This window comes from Dromiciops gliroides, chromosome 1 (assembly GCF_019393635.1).
Source record: "Dromiciops gliroides isolate mDroGli1 chromosome 1, mDroGli1.pri, whole genome shotgun sequence".
NCBI classification, from domain to species: Eukaryota; Metazoa; Chordata; class Mammalia; order Microbiotheria; family Microbiotheriidae; genus Dromiciops; species Dromiciops gliroides.
The window spans coordinates 684985107-685003908 of record NC_057861.1 but is presented as its reverse complement, the minus strand read 5'-3'; the positions used below and the strand labels follow the sequence as shown (position 1 = coordinate 685003908).

The window sequence follows — 18802 nt, the reverse complement described above, 5'->3', positions numbered from 1 at the left end:
TTTCAGACTCTACTGATGTGTAGGTAAGCTTTGATGAAGTATCCCCCCCACTCCCCCAACACTCACACACTTTTTGTTCTTTGTAGGAAGGGATGACTCTTTGGGAAGGAGAGTGGGAGAGTGAGGTATCAGTAAATAAATAAGAACACGATATCAATAATAATTTTGAAAGATTCATTTTTAAAAAAAAATCATGCTCCTGGATTTTCTTGGGACATTGGCTTCTCCCAAGTTTACTGTAGTGAAGACACCTAAGATTATGGAAGAAAAGAACAAATTTTGACTGGTTATATGAAGCCGCAAAAATCTTTTAGTTTGTCATTTGAGGATCAGCTTTGCAAGTTCAGGAAGACTTGTCACCCATCAGAAGACTGATCACAGCAACACCTAACACAGTTGACTAAGACATGAAGGAGGTGATAGGGATCATAGATTTGGAACTTAGGTCATAGAATTTAGAAGGGGCCTTGGAGATAATCCAATCCAAGCCACTCATTTTACAAATGAGAAAGCTGAGACCTAGAGAGGCAATCAGGTATAACCCTCTGACTTTTTTCGTAACAGCAAACTATCCCTGTGATCTAGGTCGATGGAAGGAAATCAGGGATTTTTGGAAATACTGAAGAATTAAGTCTTTAAGAGATAAGAGACCATACTAATTAGGGTATAAAACTTTCCAGTCATTCATCTTTATCCCTCTCCTTATTACCTCTAAATTCAAACAGTAGAAACAAATATCCTCGTTACAATTCTCGCTTATTTCATTTATATTCTCTTGCAGAGTATTTCAATTTTTATTTCTCCCACTATATCATCAATTCAAACTGTCAGATATCATGGCTCAAATAAATGCTTCATTTAAACAATTACTTTTGAAGATTTAATTTCAAATGAACAAGTGCATAATAAGTTGATTCTGGAGAAAAACTATAACATTTGAAAATCTACTAGAGTTTCTAAATTTCTTAATATAGACAACTAGAAATTTGTGAATCAAATTCAAATTATAGAAGCACATCCTAATATAAATTTACTTAAAATGAAATTAATGAAATTCATAATACAAAATTCATACAATGAGGGATAACAATGTGATTATTGTGAGATTATTTTTTCTAGCAAGACTTTTCAATAGCATCAGCAACATTAAAATTAAACAGTTTTGCTTAAAGTAAATGACATTCTGGTACTAAATATTTTATATTCTACATTTTCAATTATATAGAAAAGATGTTAAAATTTTTTTAACTTAAGTGAACATTATATCCTTATATTAAATGTTCAATAACTTCAAACAAAACCTTTTTACTTAACATGAACCAACAGCATAATAATCTAGTATAAAGACATTAAACAGTCTGAATATATAACTTTCAAATGACATACAAAATTGTTTCTAAAAGGAATTAAAGTACCAAGTAGAACTTGTATATCATCTTATACCTTTGTTTTATTTACTTTAACATTATAACCTATAGGTTATTAGAGTCTCAACAGTCTATTTCAGCAAAAATACCACCAAATAGTAGTTCAAGCAGTGGCTGATATGTTCTACGGTATTAAGCAGGGGAAAAAAATTGGTATCAATGATGTGGGGAAATCACCAACTTAGCAGAGAAAGAGGTAACAAAAAAGTCTTAGTTTAATTTGTTGACCATATGTTACCATCCAGAAAAATGAAACAAAATAAAGAAAAATACATGATCTATACTGCAGGAATGTAAAATTTCACTGCAAGATAGATAATCTCTTAAAAATCTAGTTTAATGTAAGGTAATAATAAAGATTTTATAAATATAGTTGTTCGCTGTATTATTACACTTTGCATTTTAAAAAATATTTATAATATTAGCTACAGATTTCATTCGAGTTCTGCTGGTGTTTCTCCAGACTCAGATACTGGTGTACCTGCAATGAAAGAAATGAAAAGATGGAATATATATTAATCAATTACACGTACAATCACAACATAGTATCCATTTTCTTAAATTAAAGATGAGCTAAAATAAGCTCTATTACCATTATGGCTAATTATGCTTATAAATACTGCCTAAAATCTGCACGAAATTAGAGCATTCCTAGCCAAGAAGGCAAAATTCATCTAATCTGATGCTGATTTTGTGTGCTCTGGTGCATTTTTGGAATCCTGCCTATCAATAGATATGATAAACATTTATTAAGCTAAGCTTTGAAGACACAAAAAAGATAAAGATAATCGCTGCCCTCAAGGAGTTTACAGTGGAATGACAGAAGACAATATACAAAAAGAATACGAAGAGTAGGGGGACTCCCAAGGGCAAGAGGTGGGTATGATGATGTTGGAGTCAAAACCAAGCAGAATAACAGATGCCAAATGAAGAGATGACTGTGATTTTGAGTCCTCTGTAATGGGAGGCTTATGGGAGGAGTTTTTTCTTCCACCCTCCTTCCTGTTCAAAGTATATTAATACCTTAGTTTTCTGAGACCAATCTTATGGAACCCCAACCAACTAGAAATGATTCCAAACCCAGAAAGAAGAAGGGGAAGAAAGTGTTTCTGGTGGCAGAGAAAAAACCTTTGCAAAGCAATTAGCAATAAGGATAAAAAAAGATTAAGGATAAAAGCAGTACGCTGTAATTTGGTGGCTCACTGAATCATGGAAACTAGAGACTCTCTGTGGTCAATAAGAAAGAATTCTAGCATCCAACAGAAAAATAAAGTTCAAATAAAAGGACAGTCAGCCTCAGGAAAGTGGCAAGATAAGTAAGAGCCAGATACTACAGCAGATAGATACATAAAATTTCAGCAACAAGTACCAGATGAAGGTAAATGTAAGTGACGCAAAGAGAGCAGTCATAGCAGGAACCTGGTGGTAGCTGGGTCTTCATGGAAACTGAGAGAGGGGGAGAAACACCAAATACAGTACTGGAGAGCAAGAAATAGTGTACCAGGTAAGGGTCAGATCGTAAAACACAATACAAGAACTTAGTTACTGGAATTGAAGTACAAAATAAAACCAGAACTAGTAGACTTTGCTTTGATTTGATGCTGAGACACAATGTTTACTATAGCCTCTCATCCTTGTGACTATCACTAAGGAGTTTGCTGCTCACTAGTTTTGTGACCTGTCTTCTAAAAGATCCACTAAAAGATCCACTAAATATGAAATTCCTAATATTCTTCCCTAACATCTTCAATCTTGTAGCTTTTAATGTATTGTAGCTGGATGATTGGCCTAGCAAGTAGAGACTATGTTTAGCATCAAAACATTTCTTAAATATTTTAAAATTTTATCAGTTTTAATTTCTTTTTGTTTGTTTGTTTGGTTTTTTGTTTTTTTGGCGGGGCAGTGGGGGTTAAGTGACTTGCCCTGGGTCACACAGCTAGTAAGTGTCAAGTGTCTGAGGCCGGATTTGAATTCAGGTACTCCTGAATCCAAGGCCAGCGCTTTAACCACTGTGCCATCTAGCTGCCCCCGCATCAAAACATTTCAAATAGCTCTACCAAAATACCTCTTGTTTCTCTACAAGCCCTAGAAAATATAAATGAGGTCACAGAGTGCGGTAATGCTAGAGAGAGGAATAGGCTCATGCTCTAATTAGTATCAGTGACTTGCCCAGGGTCACACAGCTAGTAAGTGTCAAATGTCTGAGGCTGGATATAAACTCAGGTCTTCCTGAATACAGGGCCAGTGCTTTATCCACTGTGCCACCTAGCTGCCCTCTTCCTAATATTTTAACCGAGATTTTGGTTTGTGCAATTTGGTTGTGATGGATGAGGTGCTACGGTTCACTGTTCTTTTTCTTCCTTCTGAAAACAGTTATGGAGCTGGTATCTGCCAGAAAACTAGTTTTCCAGGATGATCTTTCTTGTGATCAGTTCTTTCTGCTCTAAAAACCTCTTTTCCTGAGAGGCTGGCATTTTCCTTTTCTGGAATCTACTGGGACCCTTTCATACACTAGTATCTTCCATTTTCCATGCAAGTGGAGTCTTCCCACCCATTACATAAAAGGTGGGGATGAGATGGGAATAAGCAGTTTTAGCCTACTACATGCCAGACACTGTGCCAAGCACTTTTTTTTTTTAAACAAATGCTATCTCATTTGGTCCTTACAAATATGAAAAATGCTATTATTATCCTCACTTGACAGTTGAGGAAACTGAAGCAAACAGAGGTGAAGTGACTTGCCTAGGGTCATAAGCTATTGAGTGTCTAAAGCTATATTTAAACTCAGGTCTTCTTGACTCCAGGTCCAATGCTCTATTCACTGAGCTACCAGTTGCCTCCAAAGGTGGGAGACCAATCAGACATGTCTATCCCTCTCTGTAAAACACCTGAAGTTGCCCTGATGCATGAAGCAAGGATGGGAGGGGTGATAAGAGTTTGGTATAAAAATGTGAGAAGCCCTAAGGGGCAGCTTCTTATAGGACCATTGTCCCTTTTCCTGCCCTGGCTCCCAAGAAAACCTCCTCCAAATTCTAGCTGAATCTTCGTCCTGTTGGTGACTGTATCCCATGAGCATCTCCAGTTAAGCAAAATAGCCTCATTGGTAAAATAAAGCAAATAAAACCCTATTGTTGTACATTACCAGCCAATTTGATTTGATCAAATGAGATATTTTTGAAGCACTTAGGACAGTGCCTGCACATAGTCTACGCTATATTTAATTTTGCTGTAAAATCCCAGGAAGGGATGATCTTAATAGTTTTGGATAGCCAATCTGGTACATTTTCCAAATCAAACAAAAGAAAATATAAAGCCACTTCTTTATGTCTTTAGCAATCCATATCACATTTTCCAACTTAAAAAGAATGTGCATGATTGGTACTAAATTTGACCTATAACTTCAGAAACTTAGTTGCATTTTTAAAAAATGGTGTTCAAATTGCCTTCCATAACAAATATGAAAGTTCTAGAAGCTACCTGCAATATTAACCAAAGGCTTCAAAGATATCACATAACATAAAATACTCTACCTTCAGGCTTCTCAGCACTTTCTGGAACCTCTGAATCTTGAGGCGATGGAGTAGTCACAGATGACTCAGAAATTTTAGATACAGGTGGAGATTTTTTTCCTGTATCTCCACGATGTTGTAACCACTCATCCTTATAACCATTGCTAATTAGTTTGGTGAAATTTGTTGGTTCGTTGGTTTTGTGACCAGGCCTGAAAAAAAAAAAGGAAGAAAAAGGTAAACCTAAGCATAAATGTCAAATTAAAAAGTAAATACTAATAGCAATACTTTTTCTTTGAACATAAAATGCTACTGATTTCGATTATAATAAAATTATAAAGACATTGAAAAAGTACATTAGCTTGTATATCTACTGATTCTATTACTCCAGCAACAATATTAAATTTGATATGACTAAGCACCGGCCCTGGATTCGGGAGGACCTGAGTTCAAATCCGGCCTCAGATACTTGACACTTACTAGCTGTGTAACCCTGAGCAAGTCACTTAACCCTTATTGCCCTGTCCCCCCCTCCAAAAAAAAAAAGAGGGAAAAAAATTTGATATGACTACATGTCGTGTATATACAGGAGTTTCACACTGTACCTAGCTAATCTTCTCTTCCACCATTTGCTAATATACTGGTTTTTCCTTAAATGGTACTGGTTAAAACTTCCATATATCAGGAAGTCTAGCAATTGACTTGGTTAGAGAATGTCTTCCTCAAAGGCTGGAGCCTGGCATGGACAAGGGTTTAGATAAGCAAGCACCCTTCCAGAAACATATGAGCTAACAGCTCTAGATGATCGGCCATAAACTAATAATTGCCACAAAATAAAATGTAAGGAATTAGCAAAGTGTTACGCAAGCACAAGCCAGTGTTTGGGAGCCTCAGTACTTCTCTTGGCCATGTGAAAATGCATCAGAAAGGAACAGAAGTCTGCACCATATACCTTCTATCACAGGCAGGTTGGTCACTATGATGCCAGAAAAAGGCTGGCATTATAAAGAGTGGCCTTTATTTCAGGAAGAATTTTGGGGTCATTAAAGGGAGCTTTGCAATTCTCCCTCGGTAAGCCAGTCCTCTCTCCTTCTATCTTGAATTGTCATATTTTACGTAGAAGTCTCTTCAACTCAACTTAGTACAACTTGAGAGCAGGGGCTGTGTCTTATCCTTCTCTGTATCCTCCATGGTGCCAAGCACAAAGCTAGACATATCAATGGCCCTCATGGCTATGTGAATGAAGGCCCTGAAGGCTGAGATGGAAGGGATTCTGTCTCATCAAAAAGAAACCATGGCACCTGTTCAGGTAGGCTAGCTAGGGAATTTCTTTTTCTCTGTGACCTTAGGATAAAATGTGGTAAATCTGGTTATTATTAGCTCCTCTGGTAAAGTTTTGTAAAGGAGGAAGATGCAGTTATTAGTTAAAACATTTTCAATCTTGTTTCATCCAAGGAGGATCCTTGGAGATCCTACTCCTCCATTACCACAAATAATTACAAGCTGGCTTAGGTAAATGATAGCCCTATGATATATACCCACCAAGGACATATATTCCTTTCCAGTCAAGTAGGCTGATACTTTCAAGTAAATATTTTGGATTATTTCCATTCAAAATTTGCTATTTTATCAGTGGGTAGAAATTCTCTTCACTTATAAAGATCAGTAACCTTTCCATAACTTATATAGTCTTAGTGAAATGCCTAAGGCTCTGAGATAAAGTGACTTTCCTATGATGACAGGGTCAGAATCTGTCATAGATAAGACTTGAATGCAAGTCCCCCAAGCTCCAAGTCTGGTCTTCTATTCATTCCCAGCAAATATAAAACACGTTAACTTTAAAAAGCAGATAACAAGAAAAATGCCACCATGGCTCACATTAAACTTCTAGTCCTATACCCTTCCTCTAATGACAAAGCTACTAAATACTTAGGGAAAGGCAAGACTAATCTCCATGATATCAATCTCAAAAAGTTTGTGTTTTCATATTTATATGCACATGTGCACACACAAGTATGTGTACACACGTATGCACATTGGGCATACATGTACACAGATATGTGTCTATATTACTGTATGCTTATTACTATGTATATGTATGTGGCTATACAAATATACTATATAAACATACTACTCATATATGCGTGTACTCAAAACTTCCTAATATGGTCTCTTTGGTAACTCAAATGTATCTATGATTTCATTCAAGTGCATGCTCCCTCCAGATCACAAAACATTCCTAAAATTATAGAGAAATAAAAGGATGGTTCACAGGTTTCTACTGGGAAAGGCAAATAAAGGGTTTGGCAGATATAGTTTTTTTTATCATGCATCCAAAGACAAGACACATCAGATTATGAAAAAATAAAAATCATTACAGAACAGCACGTTATTGACTTTCTATCACCACAAAATCTTTATGAGAATACACATGCATTGAGGACATCATCCTTGATGAAGGTATGAAAAGAAGTGGGCTGTTGCAAGATATAGAGAAGACTGTACTTTTCTAGTTACGTAACTAACTACAACATATATATATATATATATATATATATATATATATAAAAACACAAAATCCTGCTGTGCTTGCTTATTGGTTGTTGAGCATTTGATCTCAACTTTAAGACTTTCCTCCAACAAGGTATCTCTTGTCCATGAAGTAAAATCATCAGATTCCTTGGAAAAAAAAAACTAATGCTATAACTTTTATGACCTGATTATTATTATCAAGTGAAACATTAAATATGGGCAAATATGACTGTGAATATTATTTGACACTATTGCAGAAGTCCAATGTGGAGTTCAAATCGAAGAATTACATTTAACTAGTGAAGTTCTTCATATGTCCCTATTTGTAGGGGGTGTACTGATTGTATCAAACCTGGGAACGCTGCAGAGACTCCTAAATAAGATCCTTACTCACTCAAAAGAGTTTGACTATTTACACATGGGAAAACAAGTGGATGAAATAAGCCAAGGAGCCAAATTATGACATGCAATGGAATGGAATAGAGGTGGTCTATTAATACATATACGTTGGGTAGACACTAAATGCACAATAAAAGGGGCCAGATCTGAAGAAGAATGAGATTAGGTTGAATTCCTTTAGGGAAGTTGTTCAGTGCTTTTAATAATACCAAGCTTCTCCATAAAAGTCAGGTCTACCCTTTTAACATCAACATTCTTCTGGTGTTGCTGTGTGACTTAGAGTCATAAACTATAAGTTTCTTTAGAAATAAAGTTGTGAATAACCAAAGAGCAATGGAAAGGAAAAAAGTGGTCATGAAGAGACTACAGCAAGAGCTTCCCAGAAGAAGCTGAATATACAAGGTTATTGGAGAAATCTAAGATGGAAAAAGGAGTTTGGTGGGTTAGAAGAGTGAGAGGTAACTGATGAACAGATATGCACCCCACTGGATTCCATACAACATCAAGAGACTGAGAGGAAGATTCCCAGGACACTATGTAGATTTCATCTGAAGCAGGCATAAGGGAACATGGACAAGCTGAGTTGAACAGACTCAGAAGGCATGGTCAGTTTGAGACATGCACTACTGCCATGAGGGTCCAGAGATCACAGAGCCATCAAAAGAGGTAAGCTGGGGATATTTCTCTGCAGCTTATCACCACCCATTCCATCTTTCACATAATTTAGAAAATTGGTTAAATAAGCATTGATTTCTAGGTATCATTAAACAATTCTCTTTCCAGAAGTACTTGTTTAACTTGATTTTCCTTTGTTTCTGGTCTTGAAGCATATTCTCATCTATATGAAAAAATTTCAGCAACCTATAGTCATGTAAATATGGATATTTTAGTTTTTTTAAAAAATAATCTTTTGGCATTGGAATTTGTCAATGATCTTTTGAAAGTCTAAACAAATTAGGTCACAGACTCAGAATTGGAATGGATCTTAGAAGTCATTTAGTCTAATTCAAACATGGGCAGGAACCCTCAACATTCCCAACAAATGGTCCCTTGAAGATTTCCAGTGACAGGGAACTCAACTACCTTACAAAGCAATCCTTTATACTTTGGGTTAATTCTAATTGGTAGGAAGGTTTTCCTTCTATCAAATTGAAATTGGCCTCTCTTCCATGTCAATTCAAAGCAATTAAACATTTATTAAGCACCTTTTATATACAAGGCACTTTATTGATGCTAAGGACACTAAGACAAAAAATTCTACTCTAGTCCTACCCTCAGGACTTAATCAAAGCAAGTCCAATCCCTCTTTCAAATGGCAAGGCCTTTAAAAACTTGAAGACAGTTATCACTCAGTCCCTTCCATTGTTTCTTCTCCAGACTAAATATAACGAGTTCCTTCTAGAAATCATTGTATGGCACAGCAGTTCCGTCACCATCCTGGCTTCTCTCTTCTGAATTCACTTCAATTTGTCTGTGTCTCTGCTAAAAAGTGGTGCCTATGACTGCACATAACATTGAGATGTGGTAGATCAGAACAATCACCTTCCTTGTTTTGTACACTTCTCTATTACTTCAACCTGAGATCTCATTAATTTTTTGACTATGTCTTAACTTGATTCATACTGACCTGGCAGTACCTTAATAAGTCTTCCACAACCTTTTCTTTACATCTATGTCTTCCATGCCCTGGTACTTGAGCAGTTGATTTTTAGGATACAAGTATAAGACTTCATCTTACCTTACCCCTTGATGAATTCAAACAGACTGGTAATATGTTACTTCCCTTTATAGAATCATGTTGTCTTTCCCTGATGAGTTATTTTTACTACCGTGTTTAATAATCCCATAAGTATTAAAAAATAAAACTGTACAAAATGTTATCATAAAAGAAAGTGAACAGAAGGAAAAGGTATAGTGTACAGATTCTAAATAGCAACTAGGGGCAATCTAAATCAGGTCTGTTGAAAACTACGAGATCAATCTGTCACTGGATAATAATTAGGTGTCTAGAAAAGCACAATATAAACTGAAAATACAATAATACTTAAATAGCTTATATCGTAGTCACATTCCAGAACACATATCTACAAAACACTTAAAGCTACAGACTACAAATTTAAATACTGCTAACAAAGTACCAGTGTGGAAAGAGATTCATCATACGAGCAATGTGGTTGAACTAATAATAAAAAATTTGGGAAAATGCATTTTCAGTAAGATTTTGAAAAGTATAGAAATGAGTAATCAATCAGAAATCATTTAAGTGCTAACTCTATGCCAGGCACCATATGAGGAGAGTTTCAGTTGGAAACAATGACACATTAAAAAAATCAAGAAAGCAAAAAACGTTCATTGTCAAAGGACAAGATAAGAATGGTGTTGTTGAGAGGCAATCAATAATAATAGCTGTGTTTTATTACATACAAATGGCTAAAGACAGAATGAAGACTCAAAGTTTATTTAAAGAAAATTAACATTGTTCTAATGACTTACATAGGAGGAAATGAAAGTCTATTCCTTGAATTGTTATCTTTAGAACCAGAAGTAGATCCTGCTCTGCTTGCATACCTTGAGTTAATTGCTGGCAGTTTCACCTGTATTAAGAAAAATATAAATGACACTAATTTAGTAAAGACATTCAGAAACCACATACTAATTGAGAAAAATCAGAAAATAACAATAAAAAGATTGAAATTTGTCTTATCTTCAATACAAGACCTATAACACTACTGGTGCTCACAATAACATACTATTTCAGGAAAAATATCCTTTGACAATAAAATCTCCTTAAAGAAAATCCCAAGGGACACTTCCAAAATGGAAAATTCTGAATTAGAAGAAATCAAGATATTATACTTTTTGCTCATTTTAACCTGTGGAAGGACACAACACACTTCAGCCCACTTCAAATGAAGAACTTATGAATGGTTGTGAAAGGCAATGATGTACAATTTCTCTCTAGTGTTCTGATTAAGTGGATCAAAAAGATGGTTTGCCAAAGGGTGTTTTGTCTACTATACTAGGAATGAAAGTTCTATAGCCCTTAGTGCCATTTTTGGGCCAAGTAATGTCCATGAATAGAACAGGAGAATAAAAGGTATGAAAGAATCAGAAGCAAAAAGAAAGAGAGAGCTTAAAAAAATTAGAACTTTTCCATGAGAGGGGGAAAAAAAAAGAAAAAAATTAGAAGTAGTATTGAATTGTAGGCTACACCAATAATTAGCGGCCCAACTAGCTTAGTTAGTTGGGAGTGGATAAGACTTGTTCTTCATTCAAGTAATAATTAGTAACATCCATTATAGGTCACACACTCCAATCTATATTTAATTAGAATAACTCAGGGTACTTTTTGAGTGAGTCACTCTTATTAACAAACAACAAGCATCTTAGATGCTAAACGTAGAACTCATAATAATACCATGAGAGCAACCAGTTCTGTATAAATAAGGTTATCATATTCAATCTTTATCTCCAAACTTTAGCATAGTGCTTTGTACATACTAAGTACTTAATACTTTTTCATCCTTCCCAGATTCTGCATCCTAAAATTTTTTAAATGTATATAGTTTTGTTGTACAAAATAAAAGAATACCTTTATCAGTCCATCTAAGAAATATGTTGTACTTATATTTTTATTACAAAAACTGTATTTGTATAATATTTTACACTGAATATTTGTATAACGTTGAAATTTGACATGGTTTTCCAAGATGTTGCTTTTTTGTGAGAGGGAGTTGAGAACAAGTGGAAGAATAAGTAAACCTTTATTGACAGCTCCCTTTTCTGTCTATTGATCTTGTTGGCTCTTCCAGCTTCAGCCACTGATCTTCCCAGGCCTGGTAACATCTCATCATCCAGAAGCCTGATCCTGCTTTTTTGCCTCGAGTGTTCTTCACCTTAGTTGCTGTGACAATGTCCAGAAGAGTCAAATGTGCTACTACTACCAGTCCCTGAACTGAAGACTACCCTCAGTTTATAGCCGAGTGATTTTGTGAAGGACGGTGTAGTTCTAGTCAGAGTGAGAAGGAAAAAGGAAAGGGGAATTCCAGGTTGGAAAGAAGGGGAATTTATGTGTATGCCATGGGCCGAGGGAAGCTGTTCCTAAAGGTAAGTAGGTAGTAATCAGGAACTATCTATATCTATATCTATCCATACATACATGTATACATATAATTATATATACATATCTATACACGTTTTATATATGTGCGCGCGCGCGCACGCACACACACACACACACACACACACACACACACACACACACACTTTCCTTGTGTCCCTATCCAGATCTAGCCTCTCCATTAAAATGGGCAATGCCACTAAATTCCTGTAAAACCAATTTACATTAGGAATTGCTCCTCATATTTAGTCAAATCACCTTATTTTCATTAGTATTTCCCCAAATTAGTAGTCAGTATTGGAATAGTTGTAGAATAAACAGGCATACTGATATATTGGGCTTTTTGTTTGTTTTGGGGTTTTTTTTTGGGGGGGAGGCAATCAGAGTTAAATGACTTGCCCAGGGTCACACAGCCAGTTAAGTGTCTGAAGCCAAATTTGAACTCAGGTCCCCCAGACTCTTGGGCCAGTGCTCTACTCACTGCACCATCTTGTTTCCCCTATGTATTATTATAGAGAGGAACTGGTCTTCTCTATAACAATACAACTATTCCAAAAAGCAATTTAGAACTATGAAAAGAGAATTAATAAAATATCCATACTCTCGGATCCAGAGATTTCACTGGTAGGCATATATTCCAAGGAGGTCAATGACTAAAAGAAACACCCCCATATATACAAAAATATATATAGCCACACTTTTTGTGGTAGCAAAGAAGATGCTCATCATTTGGAGGGCAGCTAAGCAAATTGTGATATACAAATGCAAGAGTATGACTGTGTTTTAAGAAATGATGAATACAGAGAAGCAAAAATTGTTTCCAAATAAGCAGAGAGAGGAAAATAAACTTCACAATAACTCTATCAATGTAAATGGAAAGAACAACAGAACAATTGAAACTGAATTCTCTGACCTTACATTGGACACACAGGGTCACAAAGAAGGGAAAAGAAAAGACACCTCCCTATGGCTCTTTGTAGCAGGGACCAGAGGTGTGAAACACTTAACATTAGATTTTTTTGATGAATTAGTTTTGCTGCACCTTTTTCTTTCCTTTTAAATCCCCCCTCCCCTAAAAAATTATAAGAAATGGCCCTCTGGGTGAGTGTGGGGGAGGGATTCTATGGAAAATGGAAATGATATAAAAACAAAATAGCAACAAAATTTATTTTTTAAATGTACTAAATTCTTTTCTCCAAATTCCCCTCTTGATCCTTTCAATTACTGCTACAATCCAGACCCTAGATATATCAACTAGACTACTATAGCCACCTATTTTCTGGCCTTCTGACTCCTAGTATAACCTGCGTTTAGTCGATTCTCAAAACTACTGCAAGTTTTTATTTAAAATTTCATCATTTTTATATACAAAGCATCTCTTGAAGGTTTTCAGTTTCCTAAGAAGTAAAAAAAAATAAGATCCCCACTGCTGTTAAAAGTCTTATCGGATTCACCTTATGACAGAACTTCTCCTTCCCTTGCCTGATCAGCTCGTTTCTTACAGGCGTATCTCAAGTATTTTACTAATCATCCTACCCTTGTCACAAAGGCTTCTTCCATGATTTTCTTCTGGCCTCAACAACTCATCTACTACATGATAATCAAATTCTTACCTTTCAACCAGTTGAGAAATTCTTCGAATAACAGGCTTTCATTAAGTTTTCACTACTTGGAAAATTTCCTTACCATCATTCACTATTCCACTAAGGACACTCATCTCACACATAATGTACTACATTTATTAAATTACTACATTTATTAAATGTTCATTACTTGTATTTTTAATGTAATTGTTTCTGTTTCCTATTTACAATTTAACTCCTCTATATGAGTCAGGGCCTATGTCTTTTTTTCACTTTTTTTATTGCACCAGAACCAAAATATAAGATAGACACATCATAAATGTATTTGATGCTATTACTAATAATTATATCTTCTTCATTAGTATATCATTATATGTATCATTATAATTATATCACCATTATTATATATCCAAGATCGGTCCAATGGAACTGTCTGTTTTTTCTTTTTTTGTCAATTCAGCCTACAGTGACAATATGATAAAGGAATTAGGAAATGTAGGTTATAATTCCAGTTACTGATATTTTGCATGATGATTTCCTATGGAAGGTCGGTCATTCCCCCCCTAAATTCAATTTCAGTACTTGTCAACTGGTGAGAGTATCTTCTTCATTTTATTTTTATCCATTATATCTTATGTGCTGAATAGAAAAGATGGATTTGCTATATAAGCCACCCTCCACTGAGGGTCTCCTCTTATGTCTCATCAAGGGAAAGAAGGGATCTTGGTTCTTGAGAGCCATGTCAGTAGGCCTAAACTCTGGAAGATCCTACCAAGCTAGAAAGGCTCTGGGGTATACAGTCCCAGTGACAGAAAACATCCCATAAATTCTACCAGTAGAAATGGACTTGGACTACTAAGTTTTTCCTGCAAAATATTTGAGAGTTAAGCCTCAGTTACATCTTTAATTAATTTCATGGGGCTTTTATTAATGGGCAAGCGAAAGGTGAACTTTTGGAGCTAAGGCAAGAAAGAGTGTGGCCTTATGCTAATGAGATCCCTTTGGCTGCCTTATTCTCCAGTTATCCTATTATTAGGATTTACATCTTTAGGAACTAACTTTTGTGAGTGATGAAGATCTTAAATTAAGAGTTCAAAGGGAAAAATACAATTTTTCCTTTTCATAAATTCTTTGTGCTAAATAGATAAATACAAATATTATATTATTTTGCCCTCCCCAGATCAAGCTTTGGTTAGTTGAAAGTATAATAAAAATAGATGCATTTTGGGTGGAGCAAAGGAAGTTACTTGCCTCAAGAAAGCAAGTTTTGGAGGAAAATTTTTAAAAGCACATGATTTACGAGTTTAAAATTCAGGCTTTAACTACAGCAAAATAAACAATCTTCATTCCAGTAGAAAGTGAAATTACTGCAGGCACAGAAAGACTGTCTTCCTCTTGGGCTCTGCATCTCCAGCATGGAGCACAGGTAGACACTTCTAGATGTTTGTTGAATGAATATGAAATATTTAAAAATTAAGTAACATTTAAGTGACATTTGAAGCTCCTAAAACAGTTTCTGAGGCCCACAGGAACAACGCAATCCCAGCTCAAGATGAAGTCACCTTTTTTTTCTCCTTTTCATGCTCCTCAGCTTCCCTCTGCCAAACTGTTTTCATATCAAAATCAAAAGGCCCCCTTTTGGATTCATAGTTACCATTGGCCTGATCAGGGTTAAACTCTTCATGAACCATATACTCTGGCATGGAAGATACATGTATTCTGCAGGGGGAACAAAGGATTGAATCATTTAAAATAAAAGTTTAAAAATGATATTTTCTCTCTCTGACTGCCTCCCATCTTATCCTTTTCTCCTTTCCTGCCTCCAGTACTTGAATCCTCCTCCTCTTTGTTGTCTTGCCCAAATGTGTGGCCTATCTTTCCTCCAGCATTTCCAGCACCGATTTTTTGGATCTGGGATGACCCTCCAGAATTAAAAACAAAGTGCCACTTTAAGGAAAATCGATATATGAAAATAAGAACTACCTTGGGCTGGAAGGACTTGGTACATGGAGAGAATGTCCAGGAAGATGGAAAGTAACATGCTGTGTAAGTAAATGACCTCTATTGTTTGAGAATATCTTGGATATACATGGTGCCTCTTTTTACTATGGCACCCACATAATTTTAATATAGGCTATCATTTACTGCAAGAAATATTAGCTAGGTATATAAAGGAGTCTTTCTACAAATAGAGAACATGAAACATCAAATTAAGTGCTCAGGGCTACAGAACTCTTCAGTGGTAGAATACTAGAACGAATTAATGGAAGCCCCTGAATTTCAGGGCTCTATTTGATCAGCTCTGCTGCATCTCAGCATCTTCCTTACAAAATGTTCCAGAATTATATTTAATGTAATAGTAGTGGTGAATGCATTGTTTTTTAATTTTGCCTTTCAATTAAAATGTGGTTAAAGATAATATCCCCCCCCCAACCCCTCATATGGGTAAGCAAAAATTGATGAAGATGAATTCAAGGACACTCACTCTTTCTGTTCAGCTGTTGGTGGTTTACTGTGATGCGTATACCATTCAGGCATAGAATAGGCAACAGGAGATCCTTTTCTTGAAGCAGCAGCATAATGTTTCAATAAATCTTAAGTTAAAAATCAAGACATGATTTAAGTTTCTTCATTGCCAAGGGGCAGTTATTATAAACATATCTGGCTACCAGGTATGGCTATAACAATTAGTTGAAAACTAAATTGAAATTTACTATTGTTTTTACTTCTGTTTATCATTAATATGTCCTGTAGATACCATTGACACCTGCTAATTTACTGGAGACAGAAGAACTCTGATAGGGAAAGGTCAAATTTTAGAGATAAAATTAATTTATTTTTCTAAAATACATCTGTAGCCTTTTGTTTTTTGGGGGGTTTTTGTGGGGTCTTTTTTGCAGGGCAATGAGGGTTAAGTGACTTGCCCAAGGTCACACAGCTAGTAAGTGTCAAGTGTCTGAGATCACATTTGAACTCAGGACCTCCTGAATCCAGGGCCAGTGTTTAGCTGCCACCTAGCTGCCCCCATCTGTAGCCTTTTAACAACCATTGACAAATAGGCTATTACTTATTTCCTAACAAACATATGGCTAACTTCCAAAATATTTATACAAAAAGCAGACAGTTATTATAATTTTATTCTCTTGATATTTCTATTTCCTCTCTCCATATTTACTCAGAATTAATTGTTCTAAAATCTTAACTGGATAATTACATTTTAAGTAAGTGAGAATGTATCAGGGTAGATTAAAACTGTCCAGCTTTTACAACTTATTTACCTATTTTACCTAAGCAAAGGCTTACTCCGCCCCCCTGCCAAATGAATAAACTCCAGTGGCTCTCTATCACCTCGTGGATCACACAAGATTAAAGATTTAGAGTTGTAAGTAACTTTAGAATCCAGCCCCCTCATTCTACAGATGAGGAAACTTGGGCGAAGAGAGTTGTGATTTGCTCAAGATTACACAGCCAAGTAAATGTATGGGGCAGAATCTGAAGCCACTGTTGGGCATCTAAAGGCCTGGCTCCAACCTATCTTTCCAGCATTATTAGACACTTCCTGCCCAACTGCTCAGCAAAGTACTATATGGCTTAACCAGCCATGTTTCCTTGTTATTCCTCTGTATAATGTTTCATTTCTTGTCTTAGTGCCCTTTTCACAGACTGCCCCCCACCAAGACTGGAATACACTTGCTATTTACCTTGTCCTCTGCCAATTGCTAGTTTCTTTCAAAACTCAGCTCAACCACTACTCCTTAGATAAAGCTTTTCCTGAGCCTCGCAGCTGCTATTCTCTACAACCAAATAACCATATATTCCTTTTGTATATTTGTGTGTACATGCTGGCTCCTTCAGTGGAGTATAAGTTCTATAGGGAAGGAAAGGTTTTATTTTTGCCTTTGTATCCCTGGCAAACAGCACAGTAACAGGCACACAGTAGGTGGGTAATAAGTGCTTGTTCACTGACTGCCAAGTACCGAAGGCAGTCACTTCCTAACTAAACACAGCATTTGAGAGTGGTGTTCAGAAAGAGTCCCTGAATCAAATCAAACTTTCTAACAGCAGAAAACAGTGATACACTATTCTGGATTGAAGACGGCTAACCAAAGATGTACTTTTTAGGAGGGCCAATAGAAAACTTAAAAGTAGTTTATTGTTCTAAGTTGAAGAGTGAATTAAAAGTGATTAGAGGGGCAGCTAGGTGGCGCTGTGGATAGAGCACTGGCCCTGGATTCAGGAGGACCTGAGTTCAAATTTGACCTCAGACACTTGACACTTATTAGCTATGTGATCCTGGGCAAGTCACTTAACCCCAATTGCCTCACTTTTTTTTTTTTTTAAGTGATTAGGGGCAGCTAGGTGGTGCAGTGGATAGAGCACCAGCCCTGGAGTCAGGAGTACCTGAGTTCAAATCTGGCCTCAGACACTTAACGCTTACGAGCTGTGTGACCCTGGGCAAGTCACTTAACCCCAAATGCCTCACTAGAAAAAAAGAAGTGATTAGAGGTTATTTGTAATTTTTAGTGAAGAGTAAATGCCAAGTACTGCAGGGAATTACAGATGATGCAACTTCAAGACAACTGCTAACATTTATACAGTGCTTTAGGGTTACCCCATTTGATCCTTATAACAAATGAGGCTGATAAATGTTAAGTGACTTGCGCAGTTCACACAGCTGATAAAATGTCTGAGGTAAAATTTGGATTTAGGGCTTCTGTCCTGACAAGAGGACCAACACTGTATTCACTGTGCCACCCAGGGGCCAGTTCCAAGAAATCCCTCAAATTTGAAAAAGTTAAATCAAAAGCTGGGAAGATTTGAAAGAAAAGCTGGTGAAAACCATGATAGAAGAAACTGAAAATAGTTCATAGTGAGTGTTTTATTTCAAATGACTTAATAAATATTAAGCCATTAAAAGTTAGTGAGAGAGGGGAGCTAGGTGGCACAGTGGATAAAGCACTGGCCCTGGATTCAGGAGGACCTAAAGTTCAAATCCAGCCTCAGACACTTGACACTTACTAGCTGTGTCACCCTGGGCAAGTCACTTAACCCTCATTGCCCCGCAAAAAAACAAAACAAAACCAACAAAATAAAGTTGATGAGAAAGCAGAGGTTCAAACTGTTGCATGTGTAATTAATTTTCCTTAAAAACTTCTCACAAAATAATCCCTGATGGAAAATGCAAAGAAATAAAAAATAAAATAATACTACACAAAACAGATTTTAGAAGCT

The 18802-nt window shown here is 36.1% G+C and overlaps 1 protein-coding gene across 1 annotated transcript in view; it reads right to left on the bottom strand.

Annotated features, from left to right (window-relative positions):
- Window positions 1-204: 204 nt before the first annotated feature.
- Window positions 205-18802, bottom strand: part of C1H7orf57 (chromosome 1 C7orf57 homolog) — a 31179-nt gene continuing 12581 nt past the window's right edge. The window contains exons 4-8 of the mRNA XM_043976016.1: window positions 16056-16164; window positions 15133-15289; window positions 10361-10461; window positions 4958-5148; window positions 205-1908 (exon numbers count right to left, since the gene is read on the bottom strand). Coding sequence (XP_043831951.1) covers window positions 1862-1908; window positions 4958-5148; window positions 10361-10461; window positions 15133-15289; window positions 16056-16164 — 605 coding nt within the window. The 3' untranslated portion in view covers window positions 205-1861. The remainder of the gene's footprint in view (window positions 1909-4957; window positions 5149-10360; window positions 10462-15132; window positions 15290-16055; window positions 16165-18802) is intronic.